At 43.4% G+C, this 22,742-nt stretch overlaps 1 protein-coding gene across 2 annotated transcripts; it reads right to left on the minus strand.

Moving 5' to 3' along the window:
- Window positions 1–5,951: 5,951 nt before the first annotated feature.
- DESI1 (desumoylating isopeptidase 1) lies at window positions 5,952–22,494 on the minus strand. 2 transcript variants are annotated; one of them, XM_067310693.1, is made up of 7 exons: window positions 22,301–22,341; window positions 21,875–21,995; window positions 11,956–11,977; window positions 10,946–11,015; window positions 10,181–10,290; window positions 9,259–9,381; window positions 5,952–8,048 (listed from the first exon to the last, which is right to left on the minus strand). In XM_067310693.1, exons 2-7 carry the CDS (start codon window positions 21,924–21,926, stop codon window positions 7,955–7,957), a joined length of 471 nt encoding a protein of 156 aa, XP_067166794.1. In that variant the 5' UTR covers window positions 21,927–21,995; window positions 22,301–22,341; the 3' UTR covers window positions 5,952–7,954. The 2 variants fall into 2 exon arrangements, with proteins under 2 accessions (XP_067166794.1, XP_067166802.1); XM_067310701.1 differs by lacking the exon at window positions 21,875–21,995 and having other exon boundaries at window positions 22,301–22,494.
- Between the last annotated feature and the right edge of the window lie 248 nt (window positions 22,495–22,742).

Here is a 22,742-nt window from a genome sequence, read left to right on the forward strand (position 1 = left end):
CAGGCCCGAACGGCTGCCCGGGCGCAGCGCTCCCGTCACAGCCCGGCTCACCGTCCGCATGAACGGCTGCTCTGCCTGGAAATTTGGCTGTTTTTTTTTTCTTTTTTTTTTCTTCCCTTAATTCTGTCAGCTGGCTGACTAAAAGGTATCACCTCTCTCCACAAGCTTTGCTTCTCCTGAATCGCTGCAACGTTGTTGTAAAATGTGTTCAGCCCAGAGTGCTGAAAAATAGGGCTGTTGGCTTAGTTAATTTGCATATGTTTCCCGCTGTCTCTGTGGATGGCAGGATTCATCACATTTACTGTTGTATCTACAGTGCTGCTGTGTGTTTCAGGGCTGCAAATCTGGATAAAGCTACCTGGCAAGCTCATAATCCTCAGGGGATTTCGATGTCCTAAGAGAGGAGGAGGAGGAGGAGGAAGCAGCGTGCACCCACCCGTTCAGTGTTCATGCCTCAGTAGGCATCTGTAATGGGCTGCTCTTTCGTGAGCAGCTCATATTTTCACTGGAGAAGCATGGTTTTCAGCCTGCACCCTTCTGCACAAAGTCAAGCCTATTTCTTGCAGTAACTTCTGCTTTGACCTGCTTAGCAGTTACCCTGCAAGTAATGTAGGATCTAATCAGGCCATCTGGTAAGATCATATTCATAAGCTTTAGTATTCTGCAAGCCTGTTACATAATGGCAGACGGCCTGCCTAGCAGCAGTCTCATATGGAAAACCAAATCTTTCCTGAATTACCTTCTAACATCAGTAACAATTAACTTGGAATTTTCAATGTTTTTGCCCAGCAGTTTGCCTTCCTTCTCTCTCTGGAACGTGCTGCCAGTCTCTAGCTGGGCTGAAGCTGGGAGAAGAGTATTAGTCTGATAGGGTTTTCTGAGTATTATTTGCTTCCAGGAAATTGTGCAACCACTTTTTACAATTCTCTGCCAGATTCCTTTCAAAATGAAGCGTTCAGGTGGCTTCCAAGATTCCATTTTTGCTAATGATTTTGGTTTTTCTGCTCCCACACAATAGAAGCGTGACATACAGAAGCAATGTTAAAAACTTATCTCTATGCCATTGGCTTGGAGAAGGTTTACCAAAACATCCTCCATTACTTGTTGGGGAAGGCATTCATTGCCTCCAGCAGTTAATGTCATCAGGGTAACTTACTGCGTTGTTACTGTGAGCTGCTTCAGAAGCAGATTGAGCTTCTGCAACTTGGTCCCTGTGTGCGGGGATCACTGCAGCTTGGTATGCCAAGATTCACTTTATTTCCAGAGGAGCGTTCAGGGAACAGCACTCAGGGAACTGGGACAGGAGACACATGTCCTTGGGAGGGCAGCAATTGCGAGCACTGAGTGTAGCTGTGAACTCTCTGGGCTGCCTTGGATGCTCCATGAGGCAGGGGCCTCTTTTTGTATCGTGTTTACAAGAGGGGCATGGAAGTGAAGTTGGGGGAGCCTCTGAAACAGAAGGGGAAGAGAAGGTGGCATGGAAATCGCTTGGAGATGATGCCACAAGACATAGGGGGGTATAAGGACTCTGGCTTATTTATGCTACAAAGAATCCCACTGAAAAGGAAACTCTGCTACTGTCCTATTGCAGGAGGTAACTGCACCGTGGCAGGTAACATCCAGCTGAGCTCCAAGCCCAGTCCCCATGCATTCACCATACTGCACAAAAGACTCAAGTTTTCAGGGTCCCACAGCCAAGGAGCTGGTGCACAGAACAGGCACAGTCGCCATCACCTTTATAAAGAAATTGGGATGTGAAGGGGCTCCAGTCTCTCTCCCTGTGTCCAGGCAGCAGCACCCAATATCTTTTGAGGAGCAGAACACAATGTTAATTTCTGAAAAGTAAGTGATTTGGTGTCTGCTTCACTTCCAGGTCTCCTGGTCACTCCTCTGGATGAGCCGAGGCCACTGCTCACTTGCTCTGGCTGGCAATGCAGGCAGTTGGGATGGCAACAGAGAGACTCCTCTGCTTCAAATGTAGCCTCGAGTGGTCTTGGATAGGTATTACAAGTTGTATTTGCCCTGACATTGACATTTCTGCAGAATCACTGTCTCTGGGGCCTTCTGGTTCACATCCTGGTTATGATATCCTGCATCTGGAAAGCTGGGCTCTGTTCTTGGATGCATTGAAACTCCTGGACTGCCTCCTCTGTGCCCACCCGCTTAGTGTGAAATTTGGTGCTGAATTTTTAATTTGGTTTAAGATTATGCTCTGTTACAGGGCTCACCTATGTGTGATTACTCCCTGATTAGTCAATGTGTGCAGATTTACTCCAGAATATGAATACTTCAAGGTGTGTTTATCATAGCGTGCTGAAGAATGAGTACCTTCATGAATTCAGGTTGCTTCACTACCAGAAACCAATCCACTCTTCTCCCATGCATCAGAGCTGTGTCCTAATCCCCAGGACTCTCAAAAGACAGAGTCCTGGAGTCGGATACACAGCGAACTGAGGATTTCAGAAATACAAGCCATTTCTTCTCTGTAAGCTGCAGTAGGTGGTACAAGGATGAGACTTCTCACATCTGGGTGGAAGAGGTGTGGTGCTAGTAAAGCCTGCCAGCTCACTCCTGTTACAGCCCTGGCATTGTGGTGTCACTTTGGTTCCTGCCATAGCCCAAGCTGCCCAACCATCCATTCTTCTGGCTGCTTCTATATGCAGCTTTCTTGCCTGGGAGAGGCACTCTGACCTGTTGCTGACATTACTAATTGACATCCCATAAGTTGTGCTCAGCCTTGCAGTTATTATTGGGACAACCTTCTTCCCACTTGGACTCCTAGACATCAGAGAATACTTTGCAGTCTCCTGCTGTCAAATGCATGTTTTCAAAAAGAAAAAAAAAAAGTTTCCCAATTCTGTGCACAACCCTAGCCTCCTTGTGCTTAGAGAAGCTGAGCACTCATCCTTTTCCACACAGAGCTCCCCCTGCACTCCTTGCTTTCGGGAGGAACTAGCATGTCACTGATCTCTGGTATTTCCAACCTGGTTAGAAATCTGGCCTGTTGGCTGCCAGCTTGTCTCAGCATCTCGCTTTTCTGAAGCCTGTCTGCAAACCATGTGCCCCTTCCCTGACACTGTGTTATAAAAATAGGAATCTGGTTCCAAACAGATCTAGAACAAATGAAGGGAATATGGCTTAGCAGATGTGGAGACTAGAACAAAAATACATTTCTGTGTGTATGCATTTTATGCTCCTATTCAAGTACAGCACAAGGAACAGAGCAGGCCCACCACCATATCTCATTTCAAGTAAAATAAAGAGGATGCAGTCTCCAAGGGAATCTTGGTGCCAGTCTTTCCTTGGCATCTGAGGCCAACAAGGGGGTCTGTTTTGAAGGACATACTTATGGGCATTCTTCCCCTTAGGTACCAAACTGAAAATCAACTCTTTCCACATGGGTGGAACAACAGCCTTTGGAAAGGAACATCTGTAGGATCTACTCCTCACTCGCTATCAATCGGTCCAACTGTGGAGCAGAAGCAGCACTACCAGGGCAGAGGTCCATCCCGGTGAGACATAACAGCAGTGCCACCTCGTGGTACTTCGCTGAAGTATGAAGTCCATTAAAATACAGATCAGCTTTTGCATTTTTGCACTCCTACAGATAGCGTGTCAAATTTACACCATCAGTAGAGCTTTCCAAAATTTGAATTATTTGTTATGCTTTCTCCAGCTTATTTCTGCCACATGGCTTTAAAAACTCTTTTCTAGTCTACAGGGAGCCAAAACATCTCTCTAAACACCCTTAATGCACTAGTATCTTCATGATTTCCCAAAAGTATGAGACTGCCTTTTAGCTATGTGTATGGCTGCGTACAGTTGTGCTTACAGCTTAATAAATCAGCTGGGTTAGCTCTGAGGACAGAACCACTATGGCTTAGTTATTTAATACTTCACAGACACATTTAAAGCATCCTTGCAGATCCTTTGATATATTCCCTTGATTGCTCCTTGGATACACAGCAGCTGTTGTTGTGGATAAAAATTCTGTAACTAGCAGCAAGGGCAAATACTTTGTTCCAAGTTTAGAAGGTAAGTGTCTGAGTGCTGACTTCTGTCTAGGGCTGCTATTATAGTCAACATTTTCCTTTTGTACATGTTCCCAGATATTTTATGTAGGGCTAATACTGGTACTCGATAGTAGATCAGCATCACATCTAAATAGCACAGCCCAAAATAACTGCAATCATGCATCTTTTGTTAGAAGCCCTCTTCTATTACAACACTGATACAGACCGTTGCAGAAATGGTGAACTGTGTGGTTTATCATTTTGATGTCCTCAGTAAGCATTCAAAAGGCTGAACCAAGCAAAATTTTTTCCCCAGAGCCAGGCATTCTCCTTTCTTCAATATCCTACCACTGAATGCACGATGGGAGGTGCTAAGTAATCCATGCCAATATTGCCTCTGCAGCTACAGACAAACATCAAGCATGAAAGCTACTTAAATCCCCCCCCCCCCAAAAAAAAAGTAATAGCATTGAGACAATCAGGATAAAAGTTAGAGCCTATGTTGTGTTTAAACCCTGTTGGGTCTCTTCTTCAATAGCAGATATTAGATGTTTCATTCTTGCTCACTCAGATGAGCAAGGACTGTTCAAAACATTGGTCTTGATAACATACCTTGTTGTTTAGAAAAATAGTTTCCCCAAGCTTAAGTTGGAGTATCAACTATGACCAGTTCTAGCAAAGGGCAGTAACCAGTGCTACTTGCAATAGCAGTATATGGCACAACTTGCTAGGACAGCTGCAGTTTCCAACTGGGAACAGAGTGAAGCAGAAGACTTCTGGTCAGCTGCCTTTGCTGGGCAGCTGTGCAGACACGCACATACAAACAGGAAAGACTGCTGTATTTGTTTATTGTAATAAAAAAAAACCAGACCCCCCCCCCCCAACATCACTTTCTGCCTAAAGACGTTATTAACATTTTTAAAATGGCATGGGGAACCCCAACAACACAAGACAGAAGAGTAAGTTGGGGCAAATGGGTTCTGCTCTCTTTCAGTTCAGCTTCCCTGCCCCTTTGTCAATCAACTGGCTGAAGTTCTTTGCTTATATACACTTACATACATTTCTCATTCTAGCTTACAATCCTATAAATAAGTATGGCTGGGTGGAATGTTGGGTGCACAGTTTTGCAATTTACACATAACCATCTTTGGAGAAAATGGGTTTCTAAAAGGCCTACACAGTATAGGGATCTCACTATTCAGTAAGTTCAAGCAAACAGGATTCCCTCCTGAAAGTCCTTTGCCACAGAACCCAGTGTAGGTCCAGAACCTAGGGGGCCCTTTGCAAGCTCCTTTCCGAGCTCCATTGCTATTGCAAACAGAATATGGCTGAGAGAAATTTTACCTGGTGATACTGAAGTAGCAGCATTATCTCTGCAAAGGGGCTACTCGGGAGGGGAAAAGGCAGACTGCAAAATGCATACAGTGAACCTCTTCCTTTTCTTTCCTCTCTCCTGACAGGATGTAACAGGTCCTGAAGTAGGCAGCCAAGCAGAACCCAGGCTCAGGACCACCAAGTGGTGGATACACAGGACACATCCACACTGTGCAATGGAGTGTGGGGCAGACACCATGGTGCCAGAGCTTCACCTGAATGGGAAGCAGAGCAGCCATATCAGCTGAGTGCTGTGCCTGAAGTAAGTAGCTTGCTAAAAGACAAGCAACCACAGCTGTGCTGCTTTTGGGTGCTAAACTAGCATATCCATGTTGGGCTGCACCCTATCAAACTGGGTATACCTGTTTGGCTGGGGATGGTCCAAGATCTCTAATGCTACTGCATTTTGTTGGATATTCACATCTGTCTTAAGATGAGAGACCAGTTACTCTTTACACAATAGGTATGGGAAAAGACTGGAGAGGATATATAGAGAGAACAAGAACATTAAGCTATGGCTTAGTGGAAAGCAAACACTTACCGATTCCTCCTCCAACAGCACCAAAAGGTGTTCACAAATGCTTTATTATAGAGGTTTTTTTTTTCTTCAAACACTGACTTTTAGTGGGGAAAAGGGGAGAAAGATTGAAAGCTTTTGTATAAACCAGAACTAACTGTTAAAGTTGTTTCAGAGTCCAGTACATCAAATGAAACACTTAAAGAGAAGTTGATGGCACAAGCAGAGAATGACAGAAGAAGAAAAACATTCTGGGCTGCAAAGACCACTGCTGTTCACTGAGAGCAGGTACATACACACCTGTGAAATGCACTGACAGTGCCTTATTTTCACATACATAGTGATTTCACAAGGTGCAGGGCAAAAGAATATTTGATGCAGCAAGAATAAACTGTAGTTTTCCTCCATTCCATTCCCACAAAAATATGAACCATTATAGTCTTCACTGAATAATAGCATGAGAAAGTTATTAACACATTATTTTGGGAGAAAGAGCCCCACAGAGAAAAGACATCTACTTTAGGTACACAGGAGGTTTCCAGTGCAGGAAGTTTAAGATGCAGGACTGAACTTGCTGCAATTCTTTTCACAATAAAGCACTGGACAAAGGGCTATACACTTGCATAGACGCTTTATCAGCAGCATCCAGGATGTGCAATCCCCCTTTATGGAGAATCAGCAGCACTTTTGGGTTTGGGGAATGTTCCAGTTGTCTGATGACTCTTTCTTGTGTTCCTTCCTAAATGTAAATGCTACAGAGTTGTCCAGGAAAAGTGAATACACATGCATGAAAAGAAGTGAATGTGCCTATTCTTTCTGTTCCCTAATCTTTTCCCACTGCAAATAATAGTGAAGCTGTAAGAACCTTAAATCAGGAGATGCAGTACTGATGCAATCTAATGTCAATCTGAGGATAAAACTGCCTCTGTATGTATCCTGATAAATGCAATTGTTCCATAGAAAAGATTAATTTTAGTCTTGCTCATTCTCTTTAAATTTGGGGAGACCTATTACCTATTTCTCTTACACTTAATCAGAGTCCTGTCTGTGACATGACAGCTTTGGAAAGGACAGTGATATCTGAGAAAGTTGGAACTCCTACTGTGGCAGTAACTGGATATTGAAGGCAGAATTGGTCTACCTTGTATTATTATGTAGCTGCTATGCTATTCCTGCCTTCCTGTACTGTAACTATGGCATAGTGAGCAAAAGCAGCTCTTGTGTGAAAGTAGATAGTTAACAAGGCTCTACACATTTGCTAGTAAGCTTGCTTGAGAGAAAAGGAAACGTTTCACTTCATTTTGCTCTCACTTGAAATGCGTTTCCACCACTTCTGCTCATGAGATTCTGTTCTTTCAGCTTGTTTCCTCTCATAATTCTTGGATCTAGCAGGAGGAAGTTCTTGGTAATTTTCAGTGGCAGCCTCCCCCCCCCCCCAATCCCATTGAAAGTTGCAATTTTGAGAGGGACACTTAGTTCAACTAGGCCACCTTTCCCACGTAGTTGTGCCATTTCAAATATTCTAATCAGATGAGTTCAGCTTTTCCCCTGAGCAAGTAACACAATGTCAATGAAATACACAGAAGGCTAACACTGGGAGACCTTCACTTTCTAGGCTACAAACACTTCCTTTGTCATTCTGCTACAGACATGATCAAATGTCCCCATAATACAGGCAGCGACAAGAGAAAGATGTGAGCCTGGCAAGGGATAGAACATCCCCTTATTTACCCCAAATTGCATAACGGGCCCTTGAATGTTCATGGAATGAATCCCCACTTTACTGGCATGGGAGTTGGTTCAAAAGCGACAGCCTACTCAGGCAAGACAGCCTTTATAAGTTAGTATAATACTATTAGAAATTATGGCAATCTTTTTGGTAGCATTGTCTTACATGCACCCTGATAAATCCTCTCCCTAGGAAATTTGAAAACTTATCTTGTCATTTCCATAGAGTTAATTCTGATGGGAAATTATAAAATAGAAATCTGGTAATTCATGATTAAAAAGGAAGAGGCCTGGTGAGGCTGGGCACACCGGGTCACTCCTGTTAGCTCTGTCCATTATGTCTGCTGAAGGTATTTCCACCAGGTGGCTGGATCTGGATGGAGTCCAGGAGGGGCCTTAAAGCTTGTCCGAAAGGTCTGAGAAGGCAAAGAAATAAACATCTCAAATAGTTCCCTGATGAACATTTTCCCCCATTTACTACTGAAATGTACTCACTTCCTAGAGTAGAATCAAACCAACTTTGTAGAGGCAAATTTGAAGAACAAAATTTCACTACAAATTAGAGCAGACTAATTTAACTTGTAAAAAAGAATATACTGTTCAATAACTAAGAATCTTAAACATGGTTTCATATAAGCTAATGTGGAGCCCTAACATGTCTGCACTGCTAACATGATAATACCACGTCTGAAACCAGCTTTTGGTAACTCATTCTACTCAAGTGTGTGAACAAAATCCCAGTTATGCAACTGAAGTTCTTCATTAAATACCACATCAAAATTAAAGACTCTACTAGAAGAACAGCCTCTAGCCCCCTTACTGAACAGTGGTTCAGTACCTGCAGAATAATTTCTGCTGCAGTCTGTGGCACCTGGTTTATCTTTCAATATGACTCATTCAATTACAGATTTAATCTGACTTTGAGACATTTGAGGAGACCACAGTTCAGGGTAGAAGACGTGTCTCCCAAATAATGTTGTATACCATTGTTATGAGAAATAAGACCTAAATGATGGAGCTTAAATCATTGCATTGGGTTCCTCACTCACTCAGAGTACACATAAAGAAATGCTGAGCTGACCTACCAGGCAGGAAACAAACTCTTCATTTTCTGTCTTCCATACCCTCTTTGCCTACCCAGTCCTAGCTTAAAGAATTGCAGTGTTAACTTTAAAATTACATCTTGCCTGCCTCCTCAGAAGGGAAGAGGGGAGGAAAAAAAAAAAAAAAAAAAAAAAAAAAAGACATCTCCGCTGCAATTATGGTGCCTGGAGTAAGAGAAGTGACTCTTGAGAGGTACTAGTTTCCTAAGACAGCAAATTTGCACCATTTTCTGAAATTTTCTATACTTTTCTGGTCATGTAAGAGAGATGATAAAATAATTAGTTTAAATTAATTCAAAAGACAGAAGAACAACCTTCTTCCATCTTCTGAGCAATTCCAGTGCCAATTAGCATCTGTGGTACAGAGTGTTGTAAGTGTTAAAAGTAAAGCAAATGGCATCCTCTCCCTCATCTCATGAAGCACAGTAGAGAACCAGCAGAAACTGGCACTATTGCATCAGTGAAATATTTAAGTGTTAGCATGAAGCAACATACTACAGAGAGAAGTGGAACTCATACTCACGTGGCAAGCACTTCAGCTGGAAGGTCAGTGATGTAGGAAGGGATCTTTCTTCCTGTCAGGAACTGTGCCACTTCATTACTGAAGGTGTTGCAGTTATGTTCAAAGAGGTTATAAGACTCTCCTCTGTGCCACAGGAAAGGAATTGAAACACGAAAAGACAGGTTCAGCAATAAATCTAACAAGGAGAGAAACTCAGACCACTAATGCAAAACATCTCCTTACATTAGCACTTTTCATCCCAAAGGTCTCTAAGGCAAATATGCAAAATACAGAAGTCAGTTCACCTTCAAATTCAATTGAATCAGGGTGGAAAATGACATCACCGCATCATTGACACCATAGAATGTTTTTTCGGAGGATAAGTGAGGTCAGGTTTCTTCAGTTAAAACCACAGAAGGAATAAGGAGAAATCACAGGAATTACTGACAGTGAAATGTAGCCAAAACAATAAATGCTACAGTTTCCTATTCTTGCAAAAAGCATACTAGACTCTCCAACAGTAAAGACCTTGATTTTACTCATCTGAAGGTTGGCAGCTCCCCTACAACATTTTTGCCTCTGACTCAGATGGTAAAGCACGATTTACTGAAATATTTCATACACTGCCTTCATTTTCCCTGGTGATCCTCTCAAAGAGATATCAGGCATTATCCCATTTTGCAAAAAGCATGCAATGTGAAAGGCTTCCTGGCAGAATGCTTTCCCAGCATAGCTAAGGGCTAGCACATCAGAGGGTCACTAGCTGGCAGCTCATTGTGTACCACCACATCAGTTCCAGCCTTAGATTTAAAGAGTACCAAGTATTGTATCAGGCAGCCCTTTGTGAATAGGATTGGTCTCCAAACACCTTCCTCCCGTCTACACCTCTGCCCCTAGACACTCTTCTTGGTACACAGATTTTACAATAAAAGCTGCTACTAACCGGAACATAGATTCTCCCAACGAGGAAAGATATTCCAGGAAAATTTCCTCTGTGACTTCAGTGTTCCCCAGGTCAACAACTGAGTCTGGGGGGCCAAGCAGTGTCCCCCCCTGCAAGAATTAACAGCCAGAAGAAAATGTTAAATGGACAGAATAAATTCTTTTGAAGGACTCCATGGAATAGAGCTGTCATGGCTTGCCCATGCACAAAAGGAGGAACTTTTAGTATGCTTGTGAAGTGAAGAGCCCTACTGGCCTCCCTCATTCTGCACTCGGAGAATGAGAGGTAACGTGCAACTTACACTTCAGCTTGTACACTTGGTTCTTTAAGCTGAAAGCTCTAAACTATGGCAAAACTTCATTTTAGAAGAGCAGCCCATCAGTTTGCCTCTCCAAGAACAGAAAGGTCTGTCAAAGCATTATGGATTTTTTATTTTTAAAAGGATGTCTTGAGTTGCCAAGTCTGCAGGCAAAAACTGTCCATATAGAATTAGACAAGATGTCAATCAGGCAATGCAGCTGCTGACAGTGTCTCTCTCCCCAGGATACCATCACTGAAGTAACCCCCAATCTCCATTTAGTTGGGCTTAAATCCATTGTTCATGTTCCCTTTTCCTCAGATGCCCAGGGCCACCATGCCAAGCAGCCTTAGCTGGCTGAATTCAGAAGTCTCTTCACTTGCTGCTTTTCTAAAGGACAGCAACAAAATTCTGATCAGTTAATCCTATCACAAAATTATTTTATCAGAAAAATAAGTTTAACTTACAGGCGCACAGCTGGAGATTCCCCCGCTGCCATAGAAGAACTCATCCTTATGGACTATAATGGAGGTGTGCCTGCCACAAAGGACAGAAAGTAGGTGAAACAAAGCAAATATTTAATCTAACATAAAAGTCACTGGTAAATTCATGTGCTCAAGGACATCACAGAAGTGAGTAACTTTGAAAGAAAAGGTCAAGGTGTTTCTGTGACTAGGAACAGTATCTGCCGGACACTAACAAAAATGGAAGCAATGATTATCAAGCCTCATGTAACACTGCAGATGGTTGAGAGAAAAGAGGCTTAGCTAGGTGTCCAAGCATGAAGGAACATGGCAAGAAAAGGACTTCCACTCCTACATTTGATCTCCAGTGGCCCCTTTCAGCTAAAGGGACAAGGATATAGTCACAGAGATAGTGCCAGCCCCATTACTGTGTTGATGGAGGGAGTATGTGTCTGACTGATAGACACGACCTGGGAAAAGGTTGGAAAATCACTGGAGATGGATGATTACAGAGGCAAGATGAATGGGAGATGGATGGACAATTTTTGCTTTGTTTTGTTTGTTTTACTCCTGGATGCGAATTATAGCAAACTGGAGAATGTTTTGAATGTAGTCATAGCTCCTAAGTATCATGTGGCCTGATTCTGTAATACCCTCCCCTCCCACCTCCTCTTGTATTGTCATGTTTAGTCATGCCTGAAATTAGAAGACAAAGTGTTTGTGACAAAGACAAGCATCCTAGCCTTGAAAAAGGGTACAAGAGCATTAAAACGCAACAATCATTAGCAACACTGTTTTCATGGGGTCCACTGAGCTCTGACTCCAGAAGTTTAACAGGCACCTGACTGTACACCATCTTACTGTCAATCCAGATTCAGGAACAGAAAGTACCTTGGTCTATCTTCAGCACCAGCTTTCTTAAGATCTGAAGCATATATAATCTCATATTGAAAATACTTCCTACGCCACACAGTGTTTAACATACATTATGTAATTTAAATCTAGTCACTTACCAGATGCCATCCAGCTGTTTCCCTGTAAGCACAGAAAAGAGTTATTAGCAATGTATTTTCCAGATTTCAGCCTACTTTCTGTCAATCACCAAGGAATCTTGCCCATTATTTCACCATGATAGTAACCTGAGAGATACAACTTTCATCCCAGAGTTGCTTCAAAAGAAGCAGCATGTCTTTCTTTCAAGTAAACTACTCTGCCCACACTGGTGCCTTACTTTCCTCCTCCTGCATGCAGAGCTGGCAGTGCCATCCTATCCTGCCAATGTTCACCTTCCTTGGACTTTTATCTACAGACCAAGATGTGGGGGGACATTTTCCTAAAATTAAGAGTACTCAGGACCAGAAGAGTTGAGTTTCACACTCATTTCAGAATTGCAGGCAGTTAGCCAGCCAGCACAGAGTACTCAGTTTTCCTTTTCAATAACTGATGAGAAATCAGACTTGAAACAAGGATCTGTGGGTGAAAGTCTCTGTAATCCATGCTGTGGCTTTCTCCCCCTCTTAAAAATTCACAGTTTAGGAGAGAAAACAAAATCAAATCAAGTACAGGACTGAAATTTACACAAGCTATAAAACTGAATTAAAAGTTTTGTACAACACAGGCATCAGCAGCAAAGATTTGTTTTGGGCACTACTAAATTGATAATATCATTGTGTCTTAGATAAAAAGTCCCTTCTGAAATGCTTTTCCAGGCCGCTGGGTACATCTTTTTCAAGTGGGAAGCCTAAAGCTCTCCTCCTCCTTCATGGTGAGATCTCAAGATCAAACCAGTCTTTAAAAGGTCACTAGCTGGTACTGCTTCAGGCTTGATTACTTTATCATAACCTAAGGGTTTGGTCCCTGGAATAGCATCCCTTTGTAAACTTTTAGGCAAAGGCAGCATGCTACGACACAGACATGGTTTAATTTTGGTTTGCCAAACAAGGGGCGCAACACTCAGAAAAGTGGGTTTAGAACAAAATAACTGTGTATACTCATATTTGGCATTTCCCTGAACTCCTGGGTAGACTGAGCACCCCTATGCTCTAGCAGGCCCTTGTTCTTTTTAGTCATTCTTCATGTGTCAGCCCCCTCCCCCAGCAAACTACTTCCCACACCATTGTCCTTTACAACCAAGCAGCACCTTTTCCTAGAAATTTTGTTGTTGTTGAACCTTTAGATGCCAGAATGGGATCTGAATCTGCTAAAGCCAATTGCAGGTTTCTTAGAGCTAGGTCAAGAACAACACAGACAGATAATAAAAAAAAAAAACAGCCCCCAAACTGAATACAAGATGCACTGTGCTAGTAAAAATTTGTTTTGAAAGTCCTGATGAGTTAACTTTGGGCCAAAATGCTTTATTCTTGTTTGGACACCACCCACTTTCATCAGATTAGTATAAGGCCTCCCAAAGCCAGCCACTGATCTTGTCAGTCAATTTTTGCTTCCCGAATTCTGTGCCATTATGTATTAGATATCATCCTCCTCTTTTAAATGCAGCCTCAGAACTCTGAAGAGGCATTTTCTTTGAATGCTTGTGACATCAGGCTTTCCTGGGTCATCATAAGGGCCTCTGCCTTGCCTTTTCTCCCTCTCTTTACCTAAACTTCTGTTTAAGACTGCGCAACAGCAAGTCAAGGACAGGCCTTGAGCTAGACCTGCTGCTAGCCACACGCACATTGCTTCCTTGCATCTTCCCTTGTTTGCCAGATGTCAAACCAGCCACAGACATCAGTGCTGGAGGTGACTGATCCGGACACAGACCCCTGCACAACAGTCTAACTGATCCCATCTACCATGCTACTGCTCAGCAGATACTTTACACTGTGCACCACAGGGAACCAAAACATTGCAAAGACAAGGCTCTGGAAGAGGTTACTAACAGCCAGCGTGGTTCAGTGAGGGTGGTATGGTCACAGCACCCTGACTGGGAACAGACATGAAGTTGAGTGTAGCTGGGATTTGGCAGTAGAGCAGTTAGGCTTCTGCTGCATTTGATGAGTTTGCTGCAGTTTCTCCTTCAAGGAGGGAAAATGTGAAGTGTTTAGTTATACCATCACTGTAGAAGAGACTCTCAGTATACAAGCAGGCAGAAACTCTTCAGCTCCTAGCTAAGCACCCCTGAACAAGGGACAGACCAATCTTTGTTACGCTGTAATATAGCAAGGCAAGGAATTCACCACACTCTGCCTCTCATCCACCTGGCTATGATGCTGTGAGGTTTGGGGGTTTTTTTTGACCTAGAGGTGGTCTGTCATTACTAACTGTCCCATTTCTTCTCCTCACCTCAGGTTTGGCTGCATTCCCTCTCCACGCTGTCAGCCTTGCCCGTCCCTAGCAACTATACGACCAGCCACTCCACTTATGATACTGAAAGTGCATTGTGACTGCTTTTAAAGGTCTGAAAACAGATGCACAGAGTAACAATGAATTATTCTGCTCATAAAAAACGTTTGCTAAAACGAAGCTCTGGGCACTTCCTAGAACAGCTGGCTTCTCTGTTGAGACATCATGGATCACTTTTCTCACACTGGTGTCCAACTTCCCCTAGGACACCTGGTGCTTGTAGCAGTGATGGGACGTGTTATCCCAGTTCCACTTGGCTTGTGGAAAGAGAGGTTCTGTCACTGTTCCTACTTAGATCAGTGCCACCGCATCAATGGTGTAGAATGAGGCAGGGACATTGCCTCTCCCTTTCTGTAAGCAGTGGGTCTTGGGATACTTATCCCCTCCTACTCCTCTGTCAGAATAGCTTTCATCTGGGTGTGTCAGGCAGCAGCATTTCTTCATGAGTCCTTTTTCATAGGTAATAAATAAGAGGAAAAAAAAAACAACCCAAACTTTCTCCTGTCATCAGAACTGGATAAAACAGGGAGCAAAACTGATAAGGATAATCCTTAAAGAGCTCTGAGAAAGGGATGCTTGTGTGTCCAAGTAAGGCATGAACAATGATTTTTTTTTTTTTTTTCTTAAAACACAGAGATAGTTATCTGCTTCAGATAAGGGTGATATAAGAGCGCAGGCAGGGAAAAGGCTGTTGTGACAATAGAGACATCAGTCAAAGTGAGCATGCGGAGTTTTGAAGTAGGTGGACTGATCTGTCACTACCATGGATTGCAGCCAGTGCATTCACTGTCAACCTGTTGCACAAATACATAGGCACGGAGTAGGATGAAGGCCAGAAGATAGTAGCAGTGATGAAAGAAGTGGAGCAGCGTGTTGCAACATCTCAGGAGCATTTGCTGCCTCTTTAATGTGTCCCACACTGTTGTGCTCCTAGACCCTTTGGTCCTTGTTCCACACCTTCCCCACGAGAGCTTTCACCTTGTACTCTAGAGCTGCTAGAAACCAGCTCCTGATGGGGTATGGCAGTTCGTAAATGACACTACGGACTCATCAGCAACAGTCTACGTAGGGTATCATGCAATGAACTAACTTTAGCAGCTAGCCTATGATAGGTCCTACCACCTTGGCTCTGCATCTCTATGAATAAATTATTACATATTTGTTCACAATAAATTCCTGTTTTCCACTAGAACTTTATCCTTCAGGGCACAACTAGAATCATATCTGCACTTTTGCATGCTAAATGGAAAAAGGACATCTTAGTGTTTACTTTCACACACACGTGCATGTACATTTCCAGCAAAGAATGATGAAGGGTTTTCCATAAAGTTGCCAGTTTCTGCTTCTAAAACTGCAACACCCACTTGTCGCCTTTTGCACTTACAAAGATCATTGTAGCAAAGAGGGCCAACAAATATTGCGCTGTTCTAGCAAGACTATAGCCAGCAAATCAAGGGAGGTGATTCTTCCCCTCTATCGGCACTTGTGAGACCACATCTGGAGTGCTGTGTCCAATTTTGGGTCCCCCCCACCAGTACAAGACACTGACATACTGGGCTGGAACACATGAAATATTGAGGAAAGGCTGAGAGAAGCGGGTTTGTTCAGTCTTAAGAAGAGAAGGCCAAGAGAACTTCTTGCTGTCTACAACTACCTACTTGGTAATAGAGAAGAGGGAGCATCTCCCTGTTAAGAGGTGCACAGTGGAACATGGGAAGTTCCCAACTCAGTAAAAGAAAAACAATTTTTTCTTTTCTTTTTTAAGAAAAAAGGTGGTCAAACTGTGGGACAGAAAGGATGTGTGATTTCCATCCTTGGAGATATTCAGAACTCAACTGGATAAGGCTCTGAGGAACCTGCTCTGACTGGACCTGCCTTGAATAGGAGGTTGGACTAGAGACCTCCAGAGGTTCCCTCCCACTGATGCAAGTCTCTGATTGTATGAAACAAAAAACAAACAGAATTCAGGAAAGGAACTTTGCATCAGATTGTAGTCTGACCCTGGAGGGTTCCTCTCTGGCTGTTACACACCAAACCCATACTCAACATCAGGCAGCAGCTGCCAGGGCAATAGGTCATTTTGTGCCAAGTACTGGTTTGGGGATATTAATGGAGCTGCTGACCAGCTATTTATGCTTAGCTCCTGAATGACATCAACAAGCTGGCACTGTGGAAAACACATGCCAGAGCAGCAGCACTGATAACAATAAGGCATCCATGGTAGCTCTCCAGCCTGTTGCAGACAGAATAAAATCCTTTCCTGGCAGTGGTGGGTTGTGCTCAACCAGATGTGCTGCTCAAATGCCATGCAAGCCCCCACAATGCTAACACACTTGGGAAATCACAAGCCTAAGAAACCTAGCACTACTAGTCACACCAGCCTCTTGAACATCATCATCTTCCTCCTGAAGTTTTGCCTTCACTGGTGATCCTCCTGCGTGACTATTACCCTTCTCCCAAACCCAGACATTGCACAGAACAGTTGACAACTCATCTAGACACAACCATTGCCACTGCTGAGCAGCTCGAGCAAAGCAATGAGGACAGCCTGCACTAATGAGTTATGTCCTACCTGCTGCTTGACATTGCCCATAATATAAAAAACACATTGCTCACAGCCTCTGAAGGCTCAAAACACATATGACACAAACTTTAGCAGATGACCAGTTTCCACAGCCAGAAGCAAGAGTACCACATTGTTGTAGCAGTGCTAAGACACAAGTTGTGTCCAGACCCACCAGTGACACTTTCCAATAAAGCTGCTTCTGGGGGCATTGCCCAACTTCGAAAGTAGAAGATTAAGCCAGGGATACTCCCTAAATAATCCTACAGTGCAATAGGGCTTACATCCCATAGTCGACTGAGTGGTCTAGGTGAGGGATGGTGAATGCCAGCTGGGATACTAGCAGACATTATCATGTTTCATGCTCTTCCACTCCTCACCACAACACTCCAAACTCCTGTAGCACACTGCTAAGTGAACAGAGCTGCTGTAAGCTTGTACTGCCACCAAAACCAACACGTTTACCCATAGGCTGTCTGTAACTACACAGAAAAGTCTGATTCTCCAATAATTTCTGTTCAATCTGCAAAAGCTGATGATTGCAGGAGCTACTCTGCACTCAATACCTAAAGCAAAGGTAATCCAAATGATATGCATGCATATAATGTATGAACAGGAATGTCCAGATGGGATGGTAGTCTTTTGGACACCTACCATTCAGTCAGGTCAAACAGGGAAACAGCAAGCTGCCTGGAAAGTTTAAATATATCAAGGGACATAGGGCTGTTGAGCAGGGAAGGGTATCACAAATTTAGATTTAGGCACTTAATCATATAACAATTAATACACATCGCCAAGCCACCAGGTGTCAGCTATGCCACAGTAATTGTCTGCGTGTAAGCTCAGTCTGCAGTAAATGTGAAATAGTTCAATTTAATTTGATCTGCTTTCATTACAAGCTAATGTGAGTTGAATTACCTTGCATTTGTCACAGTCTAAGAACATGGTCATGGAAGTTACTGTGTGGTAGTTGTGAGAGTTTAGGGTGATAGCTTGTCAAGCTTTGAAAGTTTGATCACATACCTGAAACATTATTATTATTATTTTTTAATTGCTTAAGTGCTTGTATGGATCTTTTCTGAAATTACTCAGTAGAACTCAGGAAGCGATGCCAATTCAGCAAAGAGTTGCGCTTAGCAGTATTAGCAATTACAATTGTTTGAACGATGTGATGCATCATCTGACAATTAAACGCGTTTTTTGTTTGCTGCTATTATTTTTCTTTATAACGTTCATAGCTCAAATAGGTTTCTTGCTGATGTAAACATCATGGAAGTATGGGAAAAATACAACATGCAAATCTTAGAACAATTCCAAGACCCTCGGCTTAGACACAGAAATGTGAAGAATGAAGTAGTTATATTTGCTTGTTGTGCAACTGATTCAGGACACCGTCACTGTTAGGAGACAAGGTTATTTTGAAAGAAGGTGGCAGCCTGCATAATTTTAGAATAAAATCAAACCAGATTACTTCCCTGCTTGGATTTATCTGGAAGGCCAAGCAGAAGGAAGATTTGATGCTTACCAATCTATTTTTCTGGCACAGTTAATTTGATAAACTTGGGGGCCATGCAATGCAGTGTATTCCTGCACATTTTAAACATCAAACGAAAGCAGAGTTTGTACATTAAACCAAATCATCAGACTGAGGGACAGCAGAGTTCTGAGACATAAAGAATCACATAATGAGAGGGCACTTAGTTTATCCCATTCAGAACTGATGTCATCTGTCCCTCAGCGCTAGAACAACACCTGTTCCTGAGCTGTAAAGTAAGGAATTAATATGCATGGAAGCTTAGTATTTTTAATAGCGTGTCTATACTCTGCAATGGAGATGGTGTAGAAAACCCCAGAAGAGTAGCGAACGAGCTTCCTGTGGAACTGGAAGTGATACAATTTTGCCAGCCAGCCTGGGTATTTCTAGCAGTGCATTGCTTTGCGTATTGCTGAGATTTCCTTAGGCCAAGCCATTAGAACTCCTGCCCTTTTGGGATGGAAAATTATCCTAATTAGTCAAGCAGTTTCTCCCATGTGCTACTCAAGGTGTTCAACTGAAACAAAAGACTAACCTGCTCCAGTTCCTTTCTCCCCGAGGTGGCTAGGGAGATCAAGAAATAGGCTGGATTGGGGGAGGGTGATACACTTGATTTTCAAGAAATCACTAGTAAATGCTCTGGAGCCAAGCTGATCTCATCTTGCACTGGAGCCATTCAAAACTCTTCAGAAAGCACAGAGGAAGTGGAGTAATGTGTTGGGGTTGGAAGCAAGGAACAAAGCAGAAGGTGTCTCCTCCTTTTAGTATTTATCTTTTACTCTGACTCTTATTGGGCTGTTTTTAGTCCTGCCAGTTGAAGGCATCATTTAAGAATCCCAACTAAAATATACTCACATTGAAATGACTGTTAACTCATACTGCACTGAGCCAAAACTGCTGTGGTAGTATAAAGTCCTGCCCATCCAGTGAATCACATACACAATAGGCTCAGTTACAGAAGAGGAGAATTTGGGAGGCTGCAGGACATTTTACTTTAAGCCCATGATATAATGGAATTTTAATCTTTGTTAAAGACTTCTGTGCCTTTGGATATTTTATTTAAAATCAATATTGCAAGTTGAACTATTCTGTTATCCTCTCTACCTTCCACAGAATCAGGTGAGATGCCCTGAGAATAGAAATCTCATCACTTTCCTGTTAACATTTATTATTTTATTAGATCATGCAATTGCATAGGCTAATTAGTTAAAAATAAAATCTCACAGACTGAGAATGGGGGGAGAGAGAGGAGAGAGTACATGTAGAAAAGGACCATGTAGAGCAATAGCACACAAAAATTAAACATGCCACAACTGATATTGCAGGTCAACTGAACTACAGCATTCAGTCGCATATATCTCAGTAATAGAAATATTCACGGAAAAATTACAGGAAGCTCACAGAAGAGTAACAAGAACAAAAGTAGTCTGGGCACAAAAGAATGAACTTGCCAAGAAAAGTGAAAACGTGCACAAAGGGCATGACTAAGTCACTCCAAAGCCTGCTATGAACAATGCTGTGTGGCACTATAACTTTCAGGTTCATCATTCAGCTGCAATGGTGACAACTGATATATAAAGTTAAACTAATTTTTAGTGGGGAAGGCTGATCCTTGAACATTGTACTGACATAATACATAACACCTCTGGATCCCATTAGGATAACTGAAGACAGCATGTGGCGATACCCTCGCAGTGGTCAGCCCTGTAACGTGGAATTCATCCCCCTCTGACAGTGGGAACTGAGTTTGTTTTCTAATATGCTAGGAATTGGTTTTAGCACAATTACTTACCAAATTTGTTTCTCATCTCTAACACACCTCTATTTCAAGAAGGCAATATTAGAGAATTATCACTCAAAGCAAAAGCATTGTTTCAGTAAAACTTAGTATCTATAGAAAGAATACTGTAAGTAGTGATCTTGTACTGCCCAGAGATGACAAATGTTTAGCACTAAATCATACAGTAAGTCATTTCTTCTGCAATTTTTATGATTTTCCCCGATGATGTGCATTATATACATACCACTGACAAAAACTGGAAAAATAGCTATCGACTTTCTGAAAGTTAATGTACAGAGAAGTATCAACAGTTTTTGTTGTCCTTTGACGGGGAAAAAAAAGATATGTTTAAGAGGAAAGAACGGTACTTTCTTCATCACTTTGCTCTTGTGGAGATTTCTAAAATAATATGAAGGCGCGATAGAGCTGAGCAGAAATGCACAGAAGGCATTTAAACTTGAAGGAAGAAAGGAACAAACAATCATTTGTTTTATGGATAATCCAGTTGCTGGATCTCCATAAACCCAAGTATTCTAAAGTCTGCCTTGTCACTATGACCAAGCAGGCCTAGTTGGCCCTACTCCACAGACATGTCTGAACTCAGCTAGTTATTGGGCAGTGCTAGCAAGAAACACTCCCCACACTATTGTGAAATGTGTTCAGATTTTTAAGTTTCTATTACTCCTAGAAATTTAATGCCAAATTCTGCCTCAAGCACAAAGTTTTTAAGCTGTTGTTTGGATAGCATAAGAGGCACCACAGATAAAAGTATGCACTGTGTGATTTTATGCAGAAATTCAGAAAGGAATGAGAGACCAAGACTTATTTTGTGGGTAATAAAAAAAGTTAAAAAGCCTTGCCTTGATGTATGTGAAGATCTGCATGGAGATAAATACATTGACAACCTATTTCCATACAGGTCTAGGCTTAGACAAACTTTAAAATAAGACTAGTTAAAATCAGCTCAACTCAAATGCAGTTAAAGATATAGATTACGTGTGTGCATGATTTAAGATTTATAACTCTTTTCTCTATTTAGCACAAAAGAAAGCATAGCCATTAAAAACTAACAGGTGAAAGTTACTTCCCTGAGGGCTATGACAGAAGTGACTCTGACCAAAGAAAAAAGGTTTGATGTTATCCAATGGGGGAAATGCACACCTCGCAAAGCCGTTGCTGCTGTCTGCCTAATAGAGTATATCACATGGGATCCCTACAAACTTTTCTTCTCAATTTTGCACACCTATTATTGACATGTATGAAACTTCATGCTAAGAAGAATCTGGATTTTTTTGTTTTTTATGCTTGCAGAAAAGCACAGAATCTCCTTTCAGGAGAAATGAATGAAGCAAACACCAGCAAATTGTATGACAATATTATACGGAGCCACCTGTTCAGAGAGTGAACCTGTTGAGAAGGCTTATCTCACACAGACTGCTGGTCTGATGTGGGCCAGAGTCTGTAAGAGAAAGGTATAAACCATTCTCTTCTTGCACCTCTATTTTACACTTCCAAAACTTTGAGCGAAACCTAACTTTCCTCAAAGTCACCAGTCCAAAGCTCAGCTGGAAATGCACATATTCTTGATGAGACGTACAATGAACTCTTGCACACCAGCTAGAAGGAGTAGGTGGTTAGCTGCGCATCGCAAACTGTGCAACACATGGCTCAATCCCGTCTCACACCAACACAAAGCCATTCAAACTCAATAACCTTGTAAAAGGAGAAGGCTTTCTTCCCGCTGTGCCTTTCTCTCTCGGAGCATAATAGAAGTGTGGCTGTCAGGAACTGAGCTTTCCTTCACTTCAGGGGATAGCCAACGCTTTCAGTTAGGCTTTAGGAAACAACGTCAACCAAAAGACAAAGGGGAGATGGGGAGAAGGAAGCTGACCCGTGTTCCCCTGGAGCCACCCCACCGCCAAAGCCCGCTCTCCCACTGCGCCGCCTTCCCGGTTAAGTCCAGTGCCCGGCTGCTGCCACCAAGCCCCGGGCCGAACCCCGCGCCCTTGGCTCCAAGACGGGCCAAAGTTACGCCTCGGACACCAACCGCCGCCAGGACCGGGTGGGGCACAACCCCCCCTCCCCACCCCGACGGAGCCCCGCGGGGGCCCGGCGGGCTCCGGCCGCCCTCGCCCTTACCCAGCATGAGGGGGCTGAGGCGCCGCGCCATGCCCTTGGACAGGTCGTACACGTAGAGCTTCACGGGGTGCAGGGCCAGCGGCTCCTCCATGGGGGCCGCGTACGGCGGGACGCCCGCGGCCGGGCCGAGGGGCGGGCGCGCACCGGGAAGGAGGACGGGGGGAGTAGGGAAGGGGAGGGAGGGAGAGAGGCGCGGCCTCAGCCCCAGCCCCAGCCCCGGCCCCGGTCCGGTCCGGTCCGGTCCCGACCCCGCTGCTCCCGGCTCCGCGGCGACACCAACTGTGAGGTGACAGAGGGAACGGAAGGAGCGACGCTACCCCTACGCATGCGCGGCAACCGCCGGCGGGCTGGGCTGCCCCGTCACTGCGCCGTTATACAGCGCGGCCGCTCGGGCGAGGGGGCGGGACGGGGCGGAGCTTCGCCGCGGAGGCGGAGCTAGCGG

This window comes from Apteryx mantelli, chromosome 1 (assembly GCF_036417845.1).
Source record: "Apteryx mantelli isolate bAptMan1 chromosome 1, bAptMan1.hap1, whole genome shotgun sequence".
Classification (NCBI taxonomy): Eukaryota; Metazoa; Chordata; class Aves; order Apterygiformes; family Apterygidae; genus Apteryx; species Apteryx mantelli.